This window comes from Falco punctatus, assembly GCF_963210335.1.
Source record: "Falco punctatus genome assembly, chromosome: 9".
In the NCBI taxonomy this organism is placed as follows: Eukaryota; Metazoa; Chordata; class Aves; order Falconiformes; family Falconidae; genus Falco; species Falco punctatus.
In genome coordinates, this window is record NC_137589.1 from 26360429 (window position 1) to 26384739 (window position 24311).

Consider the following 24311-nt stretch of genomic DNA (forward strand, 5'->3'; position numbering starts at 1 on the left):
ACAGAATTCATGCAAGTGACGTGTGACATTTCAGATACAGAAATGGTGCTAGCTGAAAAATAAGCTGTGCTTCAAGATTTCAGCACAGTAACAGCCCCAGTGTTACAACAGATTTGTTTTTTGCTGCCTCAGGATGAGATGGAGAAAGACAGACCTTTACATCACCTTTTATTCTGTTGATTTCTTTGTAAAGTTTTAGAAAGTCAAGTTCTTACAGGGATACACAGTACAAAGCCCCATCCTACAGCTGGATCTCTATAATGGAACCCTCCATTTTGCAATTGGTTCTATATAACTGAATGCTTTTTTCTGGGTGGAGTCCTGTTTAAATCAGTGAAGCTTCACATAAACGCAAGGATATGTCCAGGTGATAATTTATAGGATTAGGGTTCAATGCTGTATTTTTATCAAGAAATTATTATTATTATATATAAAATCCACCTGACTTTTGATATTGTGCAACAACACTACATTGGGCGATATACCTTCTTGGGTTTATTTTATATGTGTATAATATATACACAAATAAAAAGTATCACCTGCAAATAATATTTGGAATGTGAAAGACACAAAATGTAAACATTTTATTTGGCAGTTGTTTCAAACAGGTGAATAAATAAATGGAAAAGTACATCTTAATATTTCTTACAGCAACAGATGCAGTTGCACACATATTTACATATTGTGGATGCAAAGAACAGTTAATTTAATTTCTTTTTGTTAAAAAATGCAACTTCCAACACCACTAGACTTGACAATTAAAGATGAAGATACTAGTAATACTTTGTTCTAGCAATCTCAACTTTTAAAGGCATTCATTTGGAAGTAAGATAAGAGAGTCATCATGCATTTAGTTCATTTTGTCCACTTATGGTAGAAAGTCTGATGTAATCTCAGAATTATGAGTGTCATGCGCTTAAGTCAACTATGACATGTTTGTAAATCAATGTAGTTCCCTTAAAACTTGAAGCAAAGAGAAAATCTCGTTTATCGATGGAGACATGTATGAAAGATCTTGGTGCCTGTACGTTTAATTCTTGAAACTTCACAAATTTTGCCTTTTCAGCATCCCAATAATAGACTTGAGTGAAAGAATAATCACTTCCAAGAATGGCATATTGATAATTACTTATCTGAAGCGGTTGGAATACCATTGACCCTCGGGATGGCATCCTTTGTAAATCCAGGAATGCTGAACCACCCCATTTCATTACTTTAGAGTCCCCAATAAATCTTGTTAAGCAAATGTATACATCCTCTTTCACTTTGAAATGTTTCACAGCATATGCATCTTCCATATCTTGGATATCAAAACGCTTAACAAATTCATTTGTTCCTTTGTTCCATTGATATATTACAGGTCTTTGGGAACTACTTGACAGAATTAAATGTGGTTTGCCAGATATTTCAAGATACTCCACATCAGTATCTCTGTACCAGGCGTGCAGAGACTGATGGGAATAAAATCCATTCCCATTCCATTTGTAAACCGTGGTGAAACCGGCCTTTGAACTGTCTGCAACAACAAAATACCAGTCTTCAGCAATCCTGAAAGTTTCGATGTCATTGGGTTTTCGGATTTTAAGGATTTCAATATCTTGAATTTTTATAAATTTACTAGCAAAAATATCTCTTTTATATATGTGGGAGCCTCCAAACAGCTGTGCGACAATGACATACAGCTGACTCTCAATAACTATAGGTTTACACACAACAGTTGAAGTACCTATAAAAAGAAAAAGACAGGGTTAGCACCACTTGTTGGACCAGCTGTTGTAATGTTACTTGTCGAGCAGTGTTAGTACCTGTAATGTTGTCGTAATTCCTGAACATCACTTCTACATGGTCCCATTCAAGAAAGATGCATTTTCCAGTAAAAGGCTGAGCAATAACCACGTGTTCATCATTCATGTATGAGAAAGTATCTACTGACAGAGATTGGTATGGCAGGGACTGATAAACTTCAAATTCTGCAAAAGTGCACACAACATATAACTACAGAGATACTTTCCATATTGTACTTAAAAACATCTGCTTAACAGATACCAGTTTATTACAAATTACAGTATTTCATCACTAGTCCAATTTTCCTTTTGATAAAGGAGCACTGCAACTTGTTTTTCAGTCGTTCTCAATAAAGAGATGCTGGTTTATGGTCCAGTTCTTCAAATCCTTATATACTATATTGAAGTCTGAGTAGAAACTGCAATGTAAGACTCTACTCGCAAGTGATTCACGTCAGACTTCCACCTGCACAGGATTCATATTGATTTTAGAGAAAGTTCCATCCACTGTGCAGACTACCTGCAAAAATGGACCCTGGAATAAAAAAATACAGAGCTTTGACTTTAATTTAACAAGAATAAATAATCTGAAGCACATTACCTGTAATAATGCAATCAAATTCTTTTGGAGAGAGGCTGTTGATTTTGCGCTTCTTATATTCTGGTGGGCTTTCACAGTAAATGTCTTCAACAGTTGCATTGGTGCTGCCCAGCCATTCCACTAACCACTTCAGTTTGCAGTCACAATTAAATGCGTTGCCTCTAAGATCTCTACAACAAATAAATCATGCATTGAAAGTAAATAGTCAGCTGATGTATTCCTCCTTGCAGGACAACAATAGGCTGGGCTCTTGTTAAATATGTGCCCTCTGCTTATTCTCAGTTGATGCCTTCCTGGCTTAATTTGTCCTGACCCATAGTTAAATCTACATACCAGAACCCACACAGATTTAATTATATTAAGGTAACCAAGGAGAAGTTAACTTGATGATCAGTAGGAAGTGTTTGTTGATTTCCCCACGTTTACAGGTACACAAAAGCCTTGGCCCCATATTTCAGGAGGTGGTTTCTTTTGGATCACCCTTTCTGAACAAAAGCATTCTAGGTAACAAAACTGCAACTACTGTGACCTGATGGTCAGCCAGTCACTATTTGCTACGTCCTTTAGAAATATTCATTTAGGGCTTTAGGAGACACAGGCAAAGGAGTTCTGTTCAAGTCTTTTACAGCTGTCTTCAGTCAGGTGTCAGATCGTATGTACAGGAACAGGCAAGCGCCAGGACCACTGTGTAACCACCTGGCCATGATCGGTCATGCCAAGTAATGCTACTAGATACACCGACCATCTCCACATCTTACTACTGCAGCTTTACACTATGAATTCAGCCTACCTCATTAATACAGGGAGCAGGCAAAGGATGTTCTGCACTTATTATCCCAGATCAGATGAACCAGAATTTGGTGTGTTATAAACAGGACATACTTCAGTGAAACAACTATAGAGGTTATCTGTTTATCTATATTTTGTATTTTTACTGGTATTTAAGTTATATATTTGAACAAGTTCAGGTTTTGGGTTGGTTGCAATTAGATTTAGTATGGGATATGGTGCTTACTAAGACAAATGCTCTTGTGATAAAAGGTAACCTTCCCAGAAATTACTTGCATATATGCCATGCTCTCTCATGCATCCCTAAGGATACTTTCTTCTTATGCACCAAGTCTCAATGAACATGCAGGTCTCTTACATAACCACTAACAATATTACTTATCTTCATAACTGGTGGAATATTCAAAACTAAAGCAAATTGCCAACTACAGCAGACAAAACCCAAGCCTACCCATATTGGGCAGGCTCTGACCAGAAATAAGATCCCATTACTGGCTATCGGTTTGAATGGTTACAGAGAATAGTGTCTGAAATAATCTCTTTATATTTTTAGTATAATTATTAGATAAATTAAGTGCTTTCTTACACATTTGTTAAAGAATCCAAGCCTTTGAATATGTCTTTTGGAAGCGACTGGAGATTATTATTTGCGAGACTCCTGTAAAAGAAGACACTTCAGTATCAGTGTTAGTTCATGAAATTACACGTTTTTGCAAGATGTAACTGTGTGGAATTTTTTTCTTAAGGCAAAGAACCCTGGTATTCTCCAGCACTTAGTTCTAAAAGATTGCTTTTATGAATATCTCATTTACTTTGTGACTTTTTCTTCCACTAAAATGCCATGCCTTCTTTTGCCTTCTCACTCTTCAGCAGCCTTGCAGCATTTAGAATACTTAGCAGGGTAAAAAGTGCAATCACCTCTCATGTTTTGCCAATACCATTATTTAAAAACAATTAGTCATGACTGGATTTACTGATATTTCCCTCATGAGACAGCAATACCTGGTGTTCATATTACTTCGGTTTCCCCACTTCTGGAAAGAAAACCTTAACACTAGTTTTCATTCCATTGGACTTAGGTTTAGCTCATAGTTTTGGGAAATATGCAGTGACAGCAAAGAAATTGCTGACTGGCATGAATTTCTTTCCTGGAATAGGGTGTGTGTGTGTGTGTGTATGTGTAAGCATGTGTGTCTGAGACCAGCAAAAACCTGCTGTTAATTCCCAATGTTTAATGTTGGGAAAACTCGATTAAATTCAGTGAGTATTCTAGTAGTAAAAGTGATAAGGAAACATGAGCAGGCTTTGAACAAGCAATATATTACATTTCAGTCAGACACCTCTGTGTGAGTCCACCAAAGGTCTGGGTTCTCCAAGATGTCACTGAGGTCATGAAAGGAAAAGAATGATGTTGTAGGGTATAGATTATGCCTCTTTTGATTAACCAAATTATTTATTGCTTATGAGAACAAATGAAAATGGAAAGAAATCAGTCTAGTTTAAGATCCCAGTTAGAATCTGTAGCTAGTAAAACTTAAAACCTCTTTCAGTTTCACTTGTAAAGGTGAAAATTATTTAGTAACTACAATTTCTCTAGCCAAGCAAAGCCACTTAGGCATATACTTAAATTCAAGAACAGGCTGAGATGTACTAGGTCTGCTGGCTCATTTAAAATTAAGTGTTTGCCTTATCAGGAATTGTAAATATGGGACGATGCCATTAGTCCATTCTGACTTCACCACTTCCAAAGTACCTCCGATTGTAACACTGTTTGGTGTATTGTGCTTCACTTACGCTTCATTTTACACCCAAGGGCAATTCTTTAAAAGTCAAGTAACTTATATGGAGAAAACTAAGTAGACTTACAAGCTGAGGCAGGTTTGATGCCCTACATATTCTTTATATATTATTATACAGCAAACTGAAAGGGATGATGTACTTGGAAGTAGCAGAGGTTCAGCACTGCCATGGGAATATGACTAACAGAAACATTTACACAAGGTTTATGCATTTGCATGGTTTAGTGCTGGACTTGGCAGTCCTGGGTTAACAGTTGGACTTGATGATCTCAAAGGTCTTTTCCAACCTAAATGATTCTATGATTTTATGAAAATTATATGTTGTACATAGAAATTACTGTACAATCCTAACTGTAAGGTTTTGGCATTAAATTAGAAAATTAGTTTTAAAAATTATATTTTTCTTTAATTTTTCTGTTCTTAAATCTACTCTGAGCAGAAAATAAATTGTGTTGCGTAACAATAAACACTTAATGGCTCTGTTTTACAATAAGGACACAGTATAATCATCAAAGTTAATTGCAATATAAAAATACAAATGTTTGGATAGCTTACTGCATTGCAAAAGGAAGAGAGTAGAATAAATAGAATAAAGTTCATCTTCCCCTCCAACTTCATGGAACTCAATTTTATGCTTATTTCTATGATTCTTTTTAATATATTTTATGTACACAAGTAGTCTCCTGTTTCTTAAATGAGAAATGCCTCGGGGTGCCAAATGATTACTCTTAACGTGTATATGCAATTTTCCCAAAGGGTGGGGATCGGTTCTGCAAACAGATTAAACTAGTCACATTCTGTGGTTAATGGACCTGCCTTTGCAGTTATGTTCTGCAGATTTCTCATTGTCTTCATGAATAGCACTCCATGCAAATAGCAGCATGATGCACAAATCCATGTCCCAAAAATGTGCATGCAACCACATGCAAACCACAGTGGCTCCTCAAACATGGTTCTTTTACATACGTTTTCTCTTATGAAACTGCTGAAGCATCCCCCGAAACCAACACAACAGGCAAGACAAGATGTTACTCTTGGACTGTATGCTCTGCGGAGACAAACTGTGCCTTTCTCGGTGTTAGAAAAGCCATTTGCTCACTGGGAGCAACAGCTACTAAATAAGTAAATGAATGTGATAAATAATGTACTAGACCCATTTGTGAATATACAACTATTCATGTGCATAAATATTTTGAAGATAAGTCCAAGTTACCAGTCTTACCCAATTATCTGCCTTTTTTAACAATGCTATGATTATGCCTGTACCTCTAATATGGATTTTTCTGGGATGAGCACAGTGTGTTTATATATCTTTTTCCCTCTTCTCTCTTTCCTCTTCCCCAGGCTTACAGCCATTCTATAAGTAACGTTAACTACACAAGAAGTCACAGTAGGCTTGGTTTCAGCCAGCTGTGAGTCCTGTCTGTTCTGACCAAAAAGGGAAGAGCAAAGTGCTTTATGGTACATTTACTACATGGTGAATTGCAGTTCAACTATTATATTTATGCATTAACTATTTAAACTGGAACCTTTGCTTTCTCTCCTGTGTCAAAATATATGAAAGAAAAAGTTAAATGACCCTGTTCCAAAGCCCTCTTGGAGATTATTGTGTTAAGGCCAAAAGGTCAGAATCCACTCCCCTGCCTATGACACCACCTCCGCCAAGATATATGCTTCAGAATGCAAATGCTCAGAGCTGGGTATAAACCTATGTCAGGCACACCCCATCCTTTTCATACAATATTTTTTAATTTTTATGTTTTCTTACCATACATATTGTATTTTCAATACATTTCTCACTTGCTAAAATATAATTCTTACTAAAAGATAAACTTGATGTAAGATAAGAGACAAAAGCCTGTCTAAAAATTGTCTGGATGGCTCCAAGCATGAGGATGCTACTCTTGCGTTTGCAGTGAAATGTTACAGGTATTTGCTGCCAGTGTGCGTTCCACCTGCTGAGCACAGCACAAGAAGTGCCTGGGCTGGTGTGAGCACTGGAAGCGTCGCTCCCAGCAGCTGCATTAGCATCCAGGGTGCATTTGACTAATTCCCCCTTTTGGCTAATGCAGCAAGGGGTCTGCAGCATGTCAGAGGGCAAGGGTTGGCCATGTTTCCAGGATAGCTGAAGGGCTGAGCAGCCACATGAGGAATGTTAAGCAGACCCCGGTGTCAGTGTTTGACAGATCCTGATCGTGAGATGCTCTTGCTCACGTTCAAGAGAGGACAGGGTGCAGTGCAGGGCTTTGAAGCCAGTCCTGCTGGAGTCTAAAGGCTGCTATGCCTTACAGTTAAGTGGAAGAAGTGGATCAGTAAGTCACAATAAAGGCGCTTTGCTGCAAGCCTTCTATTTAAAATTGTTCGGGGTGGGAATTTGCAAATTTGATTTGGTCAAATTTTGCTGGATACAGTTAGCAGCTGAAGTGGGTGTGGGTACAGACAGTGATGGCCTGTCCCAGGAATGGCTGTAACGTTCTCCTGGATCCACGCCAGACTGGGGTGCCTGGGAAAAGGTGTGCATCCACCTCTCAGACCCTCGCCACCATGGCACCTCAATGGTGACCACAGCTCTCACCTTCCTCCTCTCCAAGTCCCAAACTAGGACTCGACTCAGCAGTGCCAAGCTTCCCGACTCATCCTCCTTTCTCCCTGCTCCTACATGCTTCCAGCTTAGCTGGAAATCCCTGGTGCTCTGAGGAGAGAAAGTCAGGGAGCTACTGCCAAACATGTACTACTTGGAAGTTGTTTGGGTCCTGGTCTTCTACACATAAGACAGTTTGGAAGTCTTTGGTGGAAACAAAGATTAACATTCTAATTAAATTACTGTTAATTCTGCTTAAACAAACGTGAACAGCTATATGTCAAAATGTGCAATTCAACAACACGGTGGTTCAGTTATGATATTAAATATACCGAGTAATATATTCAACCACTTTACTTACAGGTGAATTAAAGATTTCAGTCCTCTGAAAGTATTTCTTGAAATTGACTTAATGCTGTTGTTCTCTATGAACCTGTAATGGGTCGCAAAGTCATTCTGGTCAAAGCAATGCCTGGAACTCGGAAGCCCACCCATTCTATTCAATAATGCCAGGAAATATACTTTTGTCCACTCACAAATATTCTAGATGAGGAAGGCCCATGAAAGCATCATCACTAATAACATCGAAAGTGTTGGATGTAAACAACCTGCAAAAAGAGATGCAAAACAAAAAACCATTAGGCTATTAGCATCTTTAGAAAATGATTCAGCAAACCATGGTAGGCCAAATTTCCACTGCCTGGTTTCATGGTTTTGTCTGCATAAGGCCTACAGGATTGTAAGGCTGATATATCGCACCATAGTCTGGTGCAAAGGGAAGGACCCAAGAACCCTTCTTTGCCTACTGGGGCCATCTGATAAAATTCCATTGACTTCTGTGGGATGTAAACGTGGGTTTATCATGCCAGTAAAACAATGGGATTGTACAAGTGCCACTGGAGACATACTTGGATGACAATGAAATGTTCAAGTACTACAGAGGTCTAAATTGTCTTGAAGAACATTAATTGTTGATGACAACATAGGGAAAGCGTCCAGCTGGTTAGCCAGAGATCAGGTTGAATTTGCACCACTGACCGACAGGAAAATCCCTTAATTTAGGAGTTAAACTTGTGAGCATATTTGACCTGAGGGTACTGAGAAGTTGCTGAGAAAAAAATGTAAAATCTCTTAATTTAGTCAGTGTTCAGACCAGAACTATGTATAAGACCACATTATACCTGCTGGGGATAGCTCTTAGTGAGTGAATGTATTTTTCATCCATCTAGCAGTAAAAATACCAACAACACATTTAATTTTACATAATTTTGTAAGCTTTAAAAGTGGACTAGCATTGATTTTTCCAGCTTTATTTATGGTTATCAGACATGTTTGCATTTGTCCATTTTAATTCAGCTCTGGACTGCCACACCCTTCATATGGTGAGGCATTGTCAAGTACGATGAACTTTATGCCAGTGAAATACTAGATGCTCATCTAAATTTATTCAGTTGGACCTGATGGATAAATAGATTTAGACTACGACATCCTTAGGCATTCAGGAATGTGAGATTTCCAAGTATGAATTAATACACTTAATGAATTAATCTCTTATTTTGAAGTTTGCATTAAGAATAAATCACAGTTCACTTATTTTCTCACTTGGCTATTGCAGACTGCTTTTTCGCTATAAATATGTTTCTTTGTATGTATGAAAAATATAAGCAGGAAATTCTCCTTTTTTGTTACAAACAATGAATGCTTCCCTTTCTTAGAGAAAATAAGTATTTTTGTAAAATCTCTGAACCAGCAGGCCAATTTAGTGTATCTGCTGCCTGCAACTGATTTTACTTTTCTGATGTGATTTCATTGGATAATTTTTCCTTTTGTGCACTCTACCCTCCTTATAATTTAAAGAACAGGGTGGTATCTCTTTAAATAGTACAGCTGTTTTAGAGATAGCCACAGGCTTATAGCATAGGTCTTGCACTCGGTGAGCTCACTCGCCTCCCATCTCGTACCTCCCCCCAGTGGCTGTATCACACATATTTGATGCACAAAGTGGCTTTTCACCCACTCTCTGACCTCAAACACCAAATCTGCTTGATCTGTGACCCACCAGCTAGTTGCTTCTGGGGACAGAGGCTGAAGATCCTGCACTGTAGCTAGGAACTATATTGCTTAGCAGGAACTATACGCTGCTAGCAGGTATGGATCCTGGTGCCATGATTACCTATAGGCTTTCATGTCATCAGTTTGTAAGGGCACCCTCAGCATACTGCTGATACATGGAGTTACACGTGATAGAGATGAGAGCAGGGAGATTTTCTCTGCATTTAGGGAACACTCCTGCTGGCACTTCACCATATGTATTTTTGTTGTCACATGAAGAGCAGAGAGCATACCATCCATACTACTCAAGAAAAAAAAAAGCTTTCCTGGCCTAGGACTTATGAGTAGTGTTTAGCACAGACTACGATTTTTCCAGAGACCACTGCCGCTACTACAGTAAAAACAGTAGTAAATAATAAAGCAGCAGGTATAGTCCATGCTCAGAAATGTCTGACTGGCATACTGGAGATAGTGAGTTACCTTTGTACCTTAAACATGTAATGCTGGAGACTATCACATGGAAATACATATAGGCTGCTAACTCTTGCTGTTGGCTAAATTAAACCTACCAATACAGCTATGATCGTACAAAGCTAAAACTTACTTTAATTTTTAATTAACCTGAGTTCTCCATGTTCTTATTTCCCTTACTATCTTCTGCCAAAGATGGAAATTTTTCTTTCCCACATGCAAACTGGAATATTGGCCTCACGGATACAATCCTGCTCCTATGGTCTGTGCTCAAGGAGTCATTTGCCTTAGATCAGCAGCCTGACTTCCCGAAGATGGCAAGCAGATCAGCTACCGTGTCAGAAATATATCTGGAAAACAGATCACTCATAGGCCATAATGGAACAACACCTGATTTCCTGGGGTCAGAGCTTTTCTTGCAGCATTTATTAACAGCAGCTTAGAACGTGCGTTTCAGTGTACACCAGACCACGCCAATTATTACCATTACCAAAACGCCCCAAGCCGTTGCCAGACCCTGCTGTGCCAGGCGCTATAATAACTCAAAATAAGGTGACTGTGCCTGTCCCGCTCCACCCTACCCAATTCTGCCTCCCTGGGAGTGGGATCGCTAAGTGTAGGTGGCACATCGTAGCCAAGAGAGATGATGTCTTACTCACTCTCTTCAGATACAAGCTCCACCAATGCTGCTATTTCTTTTTTCTTTCCTTTGAAAGGCCCATTGCAGGAATTACGTGAAATGTGTCCATTTTATGATCTGTGACCACCTGGGAAAAGCTTCTCAGGAATAAAGCACCATGGAAAAGCATTTAGGTTTCCATAGTAACTGCATTTACCTATTTACTCTGTATCCAAAATTGTACAGTACGTCTGCACCTCCTTATCAGCTCCACTTGAGGTAGCAGAGTACAGCTGGGGTCAGGGCTCCCGCTATGGGCGCCCCAGCAGTTCATCTAACAGCCCTAGGGCTCCGACGCACCCACATTGCAGCCCTGGCCACACCGCGGGTGCACGGGAAGTCAGCCTGGGACAGACGTCCAGTTTCAATTCTGATCTCACATCGGGGAGTCTGTCGTGCCGGATCTCTGAGACAAACCCGGGTGCGTGTCAGGCTGGCAGCACATCCACTATAAACAGTTCAGGTTACACCCCCTCTGCCTCCGTATAGCTCACAATTATATAATCGCATACCCACATTTCTAGGAAAGCCTGTGAAAATCCTTACCAAAATGCATCTAAGATTTAAACATCCCAAAATACTCTCTTTCTGTGTATACCTCATCGATGTATTTGATTTTGAAATAACTGCTTGATTTTTTTTAATCGGAAGAAAACCTTCCTTACTTTTCTGGGTTTTTTTCCAAAAAAAATAACAAAATAACAAATAGGGTCAAATCCAGGCGCGATGAAGGCAAAACTCCCACTGAAGGGACTAAACTTCCACAGAAGTCAATGGCAATTTTACGTGGAAAAGGACTTCAGGACCTGTCCCACTGCAATGAAGGGCCTGATCTGAGGGGTTCTGAGTTCTCCATCAATGGGAGTTGCAAATGGGCAGCTATATACTGGGACCAGGACTGCAGAAAAGAAACACCAATAGTTATTGCAATGCTGAAGTCCCTCCTGTAATGTTAATTAAAGTATAATTAAGATAGCATACGTTCTGTCACCAAAAGCTTCAGCATGTAATCATTCAAAGTAGTACTGACAACAAATAGCCTTGCAAAATACTGAGTAGATACACTTTGAAAAAAATTAAACATGCACTATCTTTCAAATTGCTAAAAAGTCTTGTATTTTGTCATCCAGTGAACCTTTTCTTGCTGTTTCTTACAAAATTAATACTGAGATCCTTTCTTAAATAATTATGGATACATATACATTTCATAACAAAAATTGTATCATATAAATATTTCTCACAGAAGCTGCAGAGATGGTGTGAGCAAAAAACTCCCTTCTGGGATTTTAGTAAAAGCAGATCTCACAAAGGATCTGGAAAGAAGAAAAAAACAACCTTATATTAATGTAGTCTCTTATATCCATGGTTATAATACTGATCTGGTCATCACAGAGAAATTTATTTCTATAAGTAAAAAAAAAAAAACCAAACACCAACCCCCAAAAATTAATGTTACAGGTTTCATGTAGTATAGAAGGAGGTATAAAATGGGATGTGTGCACATACACAGACAGACAGACAGACAGATGAAAGAGATGTAAAAATCAGGATTCAAGGATGCAGCACAATTTTAACACATTAGCTGATGATTCTGAATGCTGGAGGTACTCCCTGCAGCAAGCATCCTTCCGTATGCACTGAAAACACCACACATCCTAGTTCATTTTAAATCATAAATTAAATAACCAAATGCTTACAGCCCTTACAGTGAGATAACATCAGGCGGAACGCTGCGAGGAATAGATCTGGCATTTTCACATAAAGCATTATCTTTGGTACAAGTACACCAGGCAGGACATTTTGGCTTCACTGGTTTCTTCCCTTCAGTCAGCAAAAGCACAGATAAAAGGCATAAGAAATAAGCAATTCTTCTAAAGGGTCTGCTGGCATTTCCCATTCTTTTGATCCGCTCTCGTTCCAGCCAGTTGAAAGAATATCCCAAAACATGAACAGGGGTTCTTTATTCAGCCATTGGATGTCTTTCTATAAGTCCAGGTCAATATTTGTCTCTGCTTTCCCAACCCTTTTCTTTCTCTTTCACTCTGTTTTTGTAGACAGAAACCTGCAGCTGATCTGTATGTTTCCACTCACTCATGCAACGTACTGCTCAGAGAAGAGACCTGCGAGGTGCTGTAAGATGGGGAAAATCCAACTGGCTGAAGGGAAAAAAAAAAAAGAAGGGAAAAAAAAAAAAAAAAGACTTGCATCACCACAAAAACACCAAGCACAACACAGCATTAGATTGCAAAGTGATGTAACTGAGAAATACACTGCTTTCTGTTTTCACAGGGAGGCCCTTTCCCTGTTGCCAAAAATAGTACAGCATTATGTTTTGCTGGTGGGTGGGTAAGTGGGTGTGGGGTGGAGTGTATGTGTGTGGGGAGAGAAATCAGTCATCTCTTACTGGATCCCTACAACCTCGTGAACCTTTGAGAATTATGCTTCACATACTGCAAGCAGCAGAACTAACGGCAGTATCCACAGGAAAATGAAATCGAGTGAAACCATCAAAAGCATTGCTGCAAAAGCTGTTAGATTAATTTTTATCCTTAGCCCTTATTGCACATATTTGTACCACTGAAAAACAAGCTGCCACACATGGAAAATATTACAACGTATGAGAGAATGCCTACAACTGTCATTCCTAAACAAAATATTTTCTCATGCAAAATAGACCCCAACTGCTGCTTTTCTTTTTTTTTTTTTTTTTCTTTAATAAATAAACCCAAACATTCTTACTTGTTACATGTTTTCTGAGCTGGTTAAATAAAGTGGATCAAGCACTGTTCAAAATGGACAACATTAATTAAAAATTCAAGTTAAAAAATGCATTTGCTTGGAGACTGGTTTGATAATTTTAGATGGCAAAAAAGAAAACTGTTTAAATTTAAACAGCAGCTATGTTAAACCTGTAGTTAAGAATGGACCTTCTGTGAAAAGTGACAGGTTAGGGACAGATTTTGATGGCAATAATGAATCTTTACAATGCTGCCTGGAGGCTGCAATTGAAATTAGTGCTAGGTGCAGTATGAATACTCTGTAAGGTACAGTCCTCAGCCTGACAACTTTACAGTAAACTACATTAAATATTTTATAGGGAACTTAGGCAGCACCTAAGTGTTATTCTATAAAGAAGGGTAAGACAAAAGTAATGGATGCCAAATAGCTGGAAAGCCATATGGGATGATTTTTTTTTTTCCAATATGGGATTGCTATTAGAAGAGTTTAATAGGTCTTGACACTTCTCTGTCAGACTGGCAGCACTGTTTATGTTACACAGATCACAAAACCTCATGATACAGAAGTTTAATACCGTCATCGGCTCCTTCATGTAGGTGCTGTCTTCTCACCAGGCAGCACTTGATCTCCTGATGAGGAAAGTCTCTTCTTGCCTTCTGGTTACTCCTCCGATTCCGCATGGCAACCTGGCTCTGGCCCATTGCTCCTGCTCTACAGGTCACGAAACCTCAAGACCAACACTGTGCTGTGTCTGTCTTCCTCAGGACCACCACCAGCAAGGCCCTAGGGCATACCCAGGTATGAGTGCCCAAAGGAATTTCATACGCTGTGGGTGAAAGGTGGCAGAGGGGAACGACAGCCTGCAAAACTGCAAGAAACTCAGCGTATGGAACCTAGACAGGACCTCAGCGCTACTGAATCCTTCCCTGGGTGGTGGCTGAGGGCTGCCTCCCTGGAAAGAGAGGAGACCCACTGAGCTCGCAGCAGGTGGTGGGACTGCATCCTCTGAGGGACTGGGGCTGGCCAGAAATGTCCAGAAAGCTTTCAGAGGCAGAGGGCCCCTCCAAAGGCCCTGCTGGGAGAGAGAGCAGGCTCCGGTGCCTGTGCGATGGCATGCTCCCCGTCCGGTACCCGTCCGTGCCTGCGGGAGAAAGGGGAACCCATGCTTTCTCAGCTCCCTCCCTCTCTGTGCTGTGTTTTTGTACAGCTCTTTATTAATTTAAGTGTGGGCCTGTGTTTTTGCTCTTAAGAAAATCTTCCCTGTCAGCAGTCTCTCCTGAAGCAGGATTGACTTCAACTAGGAGTGACACAGAGCTGCATTATTTCTGAGCCCTTCCACCTTTCCTAAGAAAAAGGTACAGAATTACAGTAACCAAAACACTGAAATCATTATAAAGCAAATATCGATGCCTTCCCCTGGATATAAAGGTTACTTCTTGCTCTGGAAATTGCCTAAATGTATGACTGAGAAGGGAGCTGGATTTGTGAGACTTGCATAAGTAGGGTACACCATCTTCTCCCCTCCAAGATGTCCAAAGGCACAGACTCTGGTGAGGTGAGAACGGAAAATTCTCTAACTTTTATTCTGAAAGAGAAGAGGCCTGTTGTTGTTTGTTTGTTTATTCCTGGCAAAGCTACCCATTGCCATGGCAATCTGTTGCCACTGATGGTGAACCCCCTTGTTTAATTTCCTTCGGCTCATTCACTGAACTCCACCATCAATTACTTAGGCATTTCTTTTTAGTTAATACTGCAGCCACATTGTGAACCCCCTGAAAACTTCGCAGTGTAGTGGTTTTTTGGTAACAAAAGCACATTCTGCAGCAGAGCAGTAACCGGACTCCAGTTTTGTCCCTGCAGAGAACCGCCTCGAAGTTAGTCGTCTATTCCAAACTACACGCCAAAACAACCTCGTTTTCTCCAAAATTGCAAATATTATGGATATTTGTAACAGCTCTGTAAAAAGAGAGGCACAGATCACGTTTTCTAGGGGCCTTTTGTGCCAAGCTCAGCATCTCGTTTCTTGCCATGTAGCAGTTTAAAAACAAATTGGTCTGTGGATGTGCAGTGGCATAGCTGGTGGCCAGGGCTGCAGCGTTTGGGGCGCCCATCCCCGCGGCACGGCCGCCTGTCCCCGGCTGTGGGCGCAGGGCTGGCCTGCACGCCCGCACCCGGCGCTGCCGCCTTCCCGCCTCGCTGTGCCGGTGCGCCAGGTACTGCTTAGGCACACGGCGATTCAAAAATGCATTTATTTTTCTTTCAGCAAGGTTCCGGCAGGGGGGATGAGGGAGTTGCGGCTCGCCTTACTCGGTCTGCTTCCCATCCTTGGACTACGTTTTCGCCGAAGAACCTCCACCTCGCCGTGCCGCGGAGGTGCTCGCTGGCCCACATGTTCCGCTATGGGCACGGACGCACCGTGCTGGCTGCCGCTCCGGGCTCGGTTTCGGTACCGAGCGGGCCGGCAGGTCCCAAAGCGGACCTGAGCGGGGCCCCCTCACCGCCGGGGCCGGGGCCGCCCCCCCGCGGCCCGGTATCCCGGCAACCCGCCGCGCCGCAGCCCCGCCGCTCCCGGCCCCGGCGGCCCCTTGCCTGCTCGCTCGCCGCGCCGCTCCCTTTTAGCCCCGCCGGCCCGAGGAGGAGCCCGCCGGGGTCAGACGGGAGGAGAAGCCCCCCAGGGCCAGACGGCGGGGAGGGGGAGTGCGGCCCGGCTTCCCTGCGCCTTCCCCGCGCTCTGCCGGTGCCCGCTCACGGTTTGTGCCCCTGTGACAACGGAGGCTCCGTCACCCGCCGCTGCCCTCAGCTTGCTGCTTCCTGCTCTTCGTTAACGTGCTGTGGTGTTCCACCCCGCATTTTGACCAGAGCTAAGCAAGCCTTACCACCTCCCACACAGTCACCGTTTAGGCTAAGACTCAAATGGCTTATTTCTTCCAAGGCTGCCAAATTGTTTGGTGACAGCAATTTTTGGCAGCAGTCGACCATCTCACAACTGGCCTGGTGCAGCTGCATGAGGGAGGGTCGCGAGTTACAGGTCCTTATGCTAGCTGGCACCAGGGGTATTCACCTGCCATTACTTGTGTTCTTTGGTCAGACTTGGCACAACTTCTGTGGCTTGATTTCTAGACCAAACACAGGCATTTATTATTATCCGTGTTTACTAAAAATACACTTTTAGCAAGTATTCTCACCTATCTGGTTAAAATGTGGCTACTTCTATGAGTAAACCTGTTTGCTAAAGTATTTGAAGACAGCAAACACTAATGCTCAAAACATAGAGCCAAAAATTAGTTTAAAAAATATTTAATACTTTTTTGAGATATTAACTGCTCCCCTGACTATATTTGCATTAGTGCAGTATGTTTTCATTACCAACAGATGACAAAATCTTAATAAGCTTCCTGTGGTCTCGTGCGTGCTACCTTTCCCTTTGCAGATACATATACTGTTACAGCTATCCTTCATTTCATCCCGCTTGTAGAAAATTGTGTTGCCTTTTCTATACCTAGGTGAGCTGCCTGCACACACATGGCCTAATCCAAAATCCACTGATGGTGATAGCGAGATTTTAATGAACTTTACTGTGCTTGGTGTTAGGCCCATAATATTACACCACACAGATGCGTAACAGTCTGAATCACACCCCAATATTCAAGAGTCTCCTAAAGAACAAAACATTGTCATTGCTATGTTACCACTGGAGCAGAAGGACTTTGAGATCAAAGACTCCTACAAAACACCTCATGAGTCTGAGTTTTCACTTTCCCAGTGCCACCCTTTTAACAAATTCTGCAGCAAATGGCAAATATAAAGCAGCTGAGACCAAGGCTGTACTTCCAATAAACAAAACTAAGTCTTGTGAATTCTAAACAGTTCTGAAAAGACTACGCTTTCTAGTAGATCGGGCACCAAAAGCCATTGCCAGGAAGAGGCCTTCTGTAGGTTAGGCATAATAAAACTTGAGATGCTTTTACAACAGTTCATAGCGCAGGCTAGCTTGGGTATGATCACAGAGCTACACAGAACTTTTTAGTTGGAAAGTTCTTCTGACTTTGCCCTATCCTGTCTATACAGGTCTGTATTACATGTATCCTTCTTTATTACACCACGAGAATTTCATTAAAAGCAGAGCAACTAGGCCAGTCCCTTTGTCAAAAAGCTAAGGAAATGGCTACTTAATTGCTTCCAACTTTAGAGGGAAGAAAAACTTGGAGGGTGGTCTCCTTTCCCTTGCATAAAGTAGCTAGTTCACAGTTGGCCGAGAAGTCAGAAGTGATAATCTCTGAAATGAGTCAGGTCTAAGCTGTCATGGCGATGCAGAACACCTACTCCACTGAGCATATCCTGGTGAGTGTGCAGGTGGCTCTAGGCCTGCTCACTGGCTTAGGTACACCAGAATTTGAGCAACAAGAAAAAGTATGTCAGGGGAGAGATACCATTATCTGAACTGTGATTCTTTAAGAAAAACAAATGCACAATGTATTTCATCCAAAGAGAAGCTAGGCAAAATTAATCTATGTCTTTTTTATTTTGTTACAGCCTAGGACTTCTGACATCTTTATGATTCTTGATGCTTTATTTTTCATTGCACGTTTTAAAATAGTAAAGGATATTAGAAATTACCTCAGAAGACACTTTAAAGCTATAGGATTTCTACCCCTTGTGATTTTTGAAAGCTGCTCTCAGGCTGGGGAGGGTCTAGGGAGGACATCTCATCCAAGCTCCTGGGTAAGCAAGAGGGACAAAGGCTAAGAAGCTAGATATGAAGTATCCAGAATGTACTATGTTTTGATATCACATGACTTTTGAACCAGTATCACAAAATTTTAAGGACTTAATGCATCATCTTTGAATAGCTGACATTGACAATACTGCTAACATTAAGTGTGTTTACATGTTCTGCAGGATGCCCATTCACGCTGGTCAGGCTATCTTCCAAGGCAGGCAAGTAAGTGCCACAGCTCCGTAGCTTTACCTTATGTAAGTAAAGAAAAAGATCAGAAAAACTATCAAACAGAAAAATCCATTAACTGTCCTCAGGTCAGACATGGACATAACCTGAACTACCGGACTGCCCCTTTACTATGAGAAAGACCCCACAAGTTCTATTGATCTTGTTATGTATTGACTCCCAGTTTCCTCTGGGGTTGTCTGTTCCTGCTCCTCCAAATGAGATTGGATGCCTGTATGAATCCCTGAGCTGGGATTTCTTGCTCTTCCCTAGTTCCTGCATTCCGCTATGCTTTGCAACACACAATCCTGTAGCATGAATGAACTGCTCTCCTGAATACTAGCTGCTTTTCTCCAGACCTAAACAAATAGTTCCTGCTTTGTTTCTGTTGTCTGTGTTTTGCCTTGAAAATGCTGACAATGGATATTTGGAGTTGGGGGGGAAATGAAAAGAGCAAGGATATGAGCTCCAGAGCAAAGGAGAGCCCAATTCAAAGATGTATGAGGCAGTGGTTCGCAGCAGGAGTTGAACCTGTAGAGGGATGTATTAAGAAAGGAAACAATGAAAAAGAACACCAGGTTTTTACTTGCTGTAGAAATCTGCACTTTCTAAATCTTTCAAGAAAACTTCCAAGAAAATTTCTCTGTAATTTATACTCTGGGAAGATCAATACCTCATGTGTGCAAGGTTGGAAACGGGGACACTTTTCAACCAGACAACATGCCTATCCACTTCAGCAGAACTGACAATCAGATGCGTCACCTAGCAAGCATCCTGCCATAAGGAAGGATGGCAACCTCTCAGGAATGAAAAGTTGTGTTCAAATACACAAGTCACATTTTTGCCTTTTTTTTCCCTACACAGCCTAATCAGACATTAAAAGCATGACGCTACTAAGGGAATCTATGCTTAATATATAATTTGAAACGGTCTCGTGACATCCAAAGGAACTGATGTGTTGATATTGAGAACACAGTTCTGTGCAATGCTTTCCTTAATGGGATGGATTCTCTCTTCCCCACTCTTCCATGGGCTTTTGGTTCTGCCCTCTTTCACAGCTTGCTACTAGTGCTTCTGGTTCTGATGTTATTCTCTAAAATGGGATTAAACAAATGATCTAGTAAAAGAACAAAACAAAACAAAAAAACCTAAACAAGCCCAAATCCTTCCAAAACAAAACAAGAATTGCTAGAGCCAGAACAAGCAGCTGAGGACACAAGCAGGGAGCGTTGGTTTCACTGTTAGAGAAAATGTATAGGGAGCCACACAAGTCTGAGGGGCAGTTTCATATTAGAAATGCTCACAAACATTTAAATGAACCATAGGACAGAACTGGTGGCAAAATATCTCAGTCTGGACCAAACGGGACAAAATATGAACCTCATAAGATGCCTTAGTATTTAGCTAGCGTTGTTTAAAAGTTATCATCTAACTGGAGCACAGACCCTCAACAGGTGTATACAAACCGACACTTGATAATTATTATCTCCACTCTGCCAGCCCCTTGCACTATTTATTAATTTAGTAGTTGTTCACAGGAGGTATCCTTCATGCCTACAGTAAAAATAAGAGGGATAGAAAATCCAGTCCAGTAAGAACCCTTTATCCGAAACAAAATGTCCCAGATTTTCTAGCATGAGCAAGTGCTTTCTACAGACCCAAAACAACATACCACTGTCACTGTAGCTAAATGCCATTTAATTGGCAGCTAGAAAAGTCTATAATACATTTCTTCATGGAAAAATGTTTGAGCTCTTCTAGTTTGCCAAGATGCTAATTAAAAACAGACGGCATGTTATAAAATCCTTTCCTTGACCTGTACTATCTTACATTGCCCTTCTGTACTTTTTCATGGCATTGGCTCTCTGCAGAATTACTCTAATCTTTATGAACTTGTATTTAATTTTCCTTGTTATTTTGCAGACAGAAAAAAAGTAACTAAATGTTATTTATTTAAATGTACATAGGAAATGTGTTTTGTTACATGGCAGAGATAACAGGCTTTTGAAGAGAGAATCTTTACTCATTAAAAACAGAAGGTTTCTACATCCTGAATAATTCATAATGAAAGAAATCTTAGTGCCACTGAAGTCACTGAAATAGTTCAAGCAAAAGCCTCACTGGAGTGCCACTGACATAATGAATTGCATGAGGACGTGCCTCATGAAACACATATTAGTGTTTCATCAGTGCTAATCAAAATGCTTTACAAAGTGAGGATTTGGATCAGCACGGAAACATTTTAAGGGGTCATCAGTGATAGCACCACAAGTGCATTTTACTGATGTTTTTATTATTCTTAATAATTCAAGAAATCTGGAAAAATACCTTGTTTCAGTAAGAGTTAATCCCTTCTACCTCCAGCAAATACTATATCTGCCTGACACCCCCCCGACCTTGTGGTAGGCACGCTGGCACTGCACAAGCCCAGCGTAGATTCTCCATCAAATGAGATACCACACCAAGCTGAACTCCCTGGTCTCTTTTCCTTACAAACCACATCCCCCTGCAGAGGAGACTCTGGAGGGCTGAAGAAGTCCATCACATCTGTTTGCTTATATGCCAACATGCTATTTACTCAGTACAGCTTTAAGAAAGGATTTGCTCTCTTGGCTGCTGGCTCTCTCCCTCTGCAGTGGGAGAGCAAAACCGACAAAACATTGTTATCTAAGAACTGGCTGTAGTTTTAAATGTAATTTTCATAGCAACCAAGAGATACATGTTTTAGTTATAACTGCTCAGAAGCTAAAGGATTTTCCCTACCTTAAGCATGGTAACATTCACATTTCGAGCTTACAATGTTGTTTCCGTGTCACTTTTCTAAGACAACAACCCAAATTCCATAGAGCTGACTTTCTTCTAGACACCAATCACTTTTAGGCATCTCTAAGTTTCCACTGTTGCTGCCCTTGTGATTTAGGCAGAGTCATTAAAACTGGAGGGTCTAATTCCCAGCCTTGATATAATACATCAGTAAGAAGTAATAAGCTCCTTCATGAAGCAATATAGCTCCCCAGCTAAATAAATGGCACACGCTACTGATTAAACAAAGGCGTATGTAGCTTTTTTCCTAAGCATTTTTTGAAGCAAACAGATAAATATGTAAAAGAAAAAGAGAAAGACAAAACAAGAGGAGAGGGAACCGAGAGCAGTAGAGACATCTCAGAAACTGAGATCTTAGACCCCCCGGCATTGGAAAGGAGGACCTGAGAAACATCCCCGAAGAGCAACTTGGCACAAGTATTGGCTGAAAAGAGCTTGGAGCTGCAAATAGCCTCCTGCTCTTCAATTTGCTCTTCACTCAGGGAAATGAGCGCTATGTATTCTTTGCAAATAAAGACCATATCAAAGACACCTGATCCCATTAACAATTTATTTTCCTAAACAGAACAATCTGAAATAATGACTTTTCAGATAACTGCTCAGGTGAGAAGCAGTAACAATGCTCTCTGCTTCTGACACCTCTGTCTCCTTGAGGGGAGGCAGATCTCCTTTCATATACACATTATATATGCATTAAGATATCTCTCTCTCAAGGGCTATATTTAGCTTTTATTCACAGGCGAGCACCACAACCACTTATTCATTCTTTTCATGCTTTACCTGCTGTTTGCAAGGCTGCCCTGATGCTAAAAATAGCTTCGCATGTTAGAGGAGGGTTGCTATAGATTCAGAATGGGTGATGTTAGGAAGACAGCTAAATCCCTCTTTGCTGAGGACATGGAGGATCCACATGGATGCGGCTGACAGGCAGCTGTATTATTATCTGTGACCTGGGCTGCAGTGCCCTTTCATAATGACTCGCAGGCTCCAAGGTTCAGGTGTTTGTGTTGTTCTAAGACTGCACTGAACTGCAAATCAATACAAATCGTGGATGTCACCATAAGTTTAAGGCTTTGGATTTCGTACTGTAGTCTTAGATCACAGTGCAACAGTATCTTCATATATTAATAGCGCATTAGCTTCTTTTTAACTGGGAAAAAAATTTAATATTCTGTTGTATGGGCATATTTTTCTGCAGGCATTGCCATCTCCAAGTAAGAAAATATCAAAATGCTTTGCTAGTTGTTCTTACTATAGAGTTGAAAGGATGACAATTCATCATGTATTTGATTACTTTCAAGACAGCAATGAAACCACATAAAAAAATTGTACTACATACTGTTGTTTTGAACTTCTGGCAGTGTGTCCTCTGACAATGCTGACAAAGCTAATGTTAATTTTGGAAGTTACCTTCCTGTCTACAACTTAATGGATAGTGCAAGTGGAAACTGCTTATACATAACTTTCCAACTCATTTACTGCATAAAATAGTGAAGTGTGCTACAGGTAAGCGTCGTTTGATTGTTAAGGTCATGATACCTATGTTTTCAAAATTTGTCTGACAAAAATTTTGGAATCATAAGAAAGATTTTATTTTGTCAAGCTTGAACATGTGGAATTTTTGAGGACTGTCATTAGAACACAGTTATCTCGATAGTCTGCAATTAAAAGTGTCTTATAATATTACCCATCTTTTAGAAATCACTTTCCTGCATTAGGAGAATATCACTAGTTGCATCCTTTCGGGGGATGAAGATAAGATAAATGAAGATAAGCAAGTGTCTAATAAGACTTACTTTTCTTTCATAATGTAGTAAAATCCTTACAAATGGTAACAACCTGATCTTGAATTTGAAAGCATTATACATAAATTAAAGGGCAAGCTGCAAGAAAGAATGGATGGCAAAATACTGGTCATTAAAGCAACACCGATGTGGAAACATGGGAGTTTTATTCCACAGTATAAATTAGCTCCCAAACATGTAGTAAAACCGGTTCATTTCTGTATACAGAATACCTCAGATTTACTCAGCTACATTAACTTTCTAAAAAATTAGGTGATTTTAGACAATTACAATGAAAAGTTACAAGCTCAACAGAAAATTTTATGAGAAAAATTATGCTTCAGGAGTCCCATATTACAAACTGAATTTAATGTTTCATCTCCAAATACCAATTTTCCTAGTTCTTAAAACTTGTGGATGGATTATGCCCATATCTAAGATAAATGAGGTAGTCAGAAGAGTGTTTTCCTTTTGTTAACAGACTCAGATTACAGAAACCTGCCAAATACTGACTTTATTAAGGCTGAGTTTCAAACAGAAGTTGATTGTGCAGGGAGAGAGTGGCATGGAGTGACTAAAAAGATTATTAAAATATTTTAAAGCAGATCCTAATATAACCTCAAATAATACACTCCATCTTATAAGAACTGTATATCTGAGGACAGTGTAATGCAAGCTTGAGAGAAGATTCCATCATATGCTAAAGGAAATACTTTTTCACTCAAACCTCACTGCACATCCTGACCCTTATCTTTCATGTAGTTATGTTTTATTTCCATTCAAGAAAGGCAGTCATCTAGATATATAACTGTTAATACTTTAACATATCACTTGCAAATTGAATGTGGTTTCAGCAAGTAGCAGGATCTCCCCCAAGGTACAAGCTGGAATATTTCTTTTTACTTGATATAGATAGATTCCTCAGCAGTTTTTTGAGTCTGCCTTCTTTACTTCTAGAGTTGTGGATATCGCACAGCTCAGTATTGCTGGCTACAAGTAACATAACTTGATATTTGAAACTAAGCTAGACTAATTGTTCCCATTTAGGATCGTTATCCTTCCCATTCCACCTACGTGCCATGGCATGAATAGGATCCCGACAATACTTTCAATAGAAAAGTAGATTGTATTTCAGTACTTTATGTCTGAATGGTATTGGTGATTAAATAACACAAAATTGTATTTAATTTGAAATATAACCCCTATTATTTCCAAAATCTGACAATCAGGAGTATACTTCTACTAATGAAAGGTCAGTTCTAGC

At 40.4% G+C, this 24311-nt stretch overlaps 1 protein-coding gene across 9 annotated transcripts in view; it reads right to left on the bottom strand.

Moving 5' to 3' along the window:
- Positions 1 to 151: 151 nt before the first annotated feature.
- The window catches only part of LGI1 (leucine rich glioma inactivated 1), a 35752-nt gene continuing 11592 nt past the window's right edge, over positions 152 to 24311 (bottom strand). For 4 of the 9 annotated variants that reach the window (XM_080403566.1, XM_080403564.1, XM_080403563.1 and 1 more), the window contains exons 2-9: positions 12463 to 12912; positions 11998 to 12069; positions 8091 to 8162; positions 7916 to 7987; positions 3761 to 3832; positions 2386 to 2555; positions 1806 to 1970; positions 152 to 1726 (exon numbers count right to left, since the gene is read on the bottom strand). In XM_080403566.1, the coding sequence (XP_080259692.1) occupies positions 909 to 1726; positions 1806 to 1970; positions 2386 to 2555; positions 3761 to 3832; positions 7916 to 7987; positions 8091 to 8162; positions 11998 to 12069; positions 12463 to 12653 (1632 nt within the window). In that variant the 5' untranslated portion in view covers positions 12654 to 12912 and the 3' untranslated portion in view covers positions 152 to 908. Of the gene's footprint in view, positions 1727 to 1805; positions 1971 to 2385; positions 2556 to 3760; positions 3833 to 7915; positions 8163 to 11997; positions 12070 to 12453; positions 12913 to 14069; positions 16669 to 24311 lie in introns of those variants that run through there. The other 5 variants (XM_080403562.1, XM_080403568.1, XM_080403567.1 and 2 more) reach the window with 5 other exon arrangements.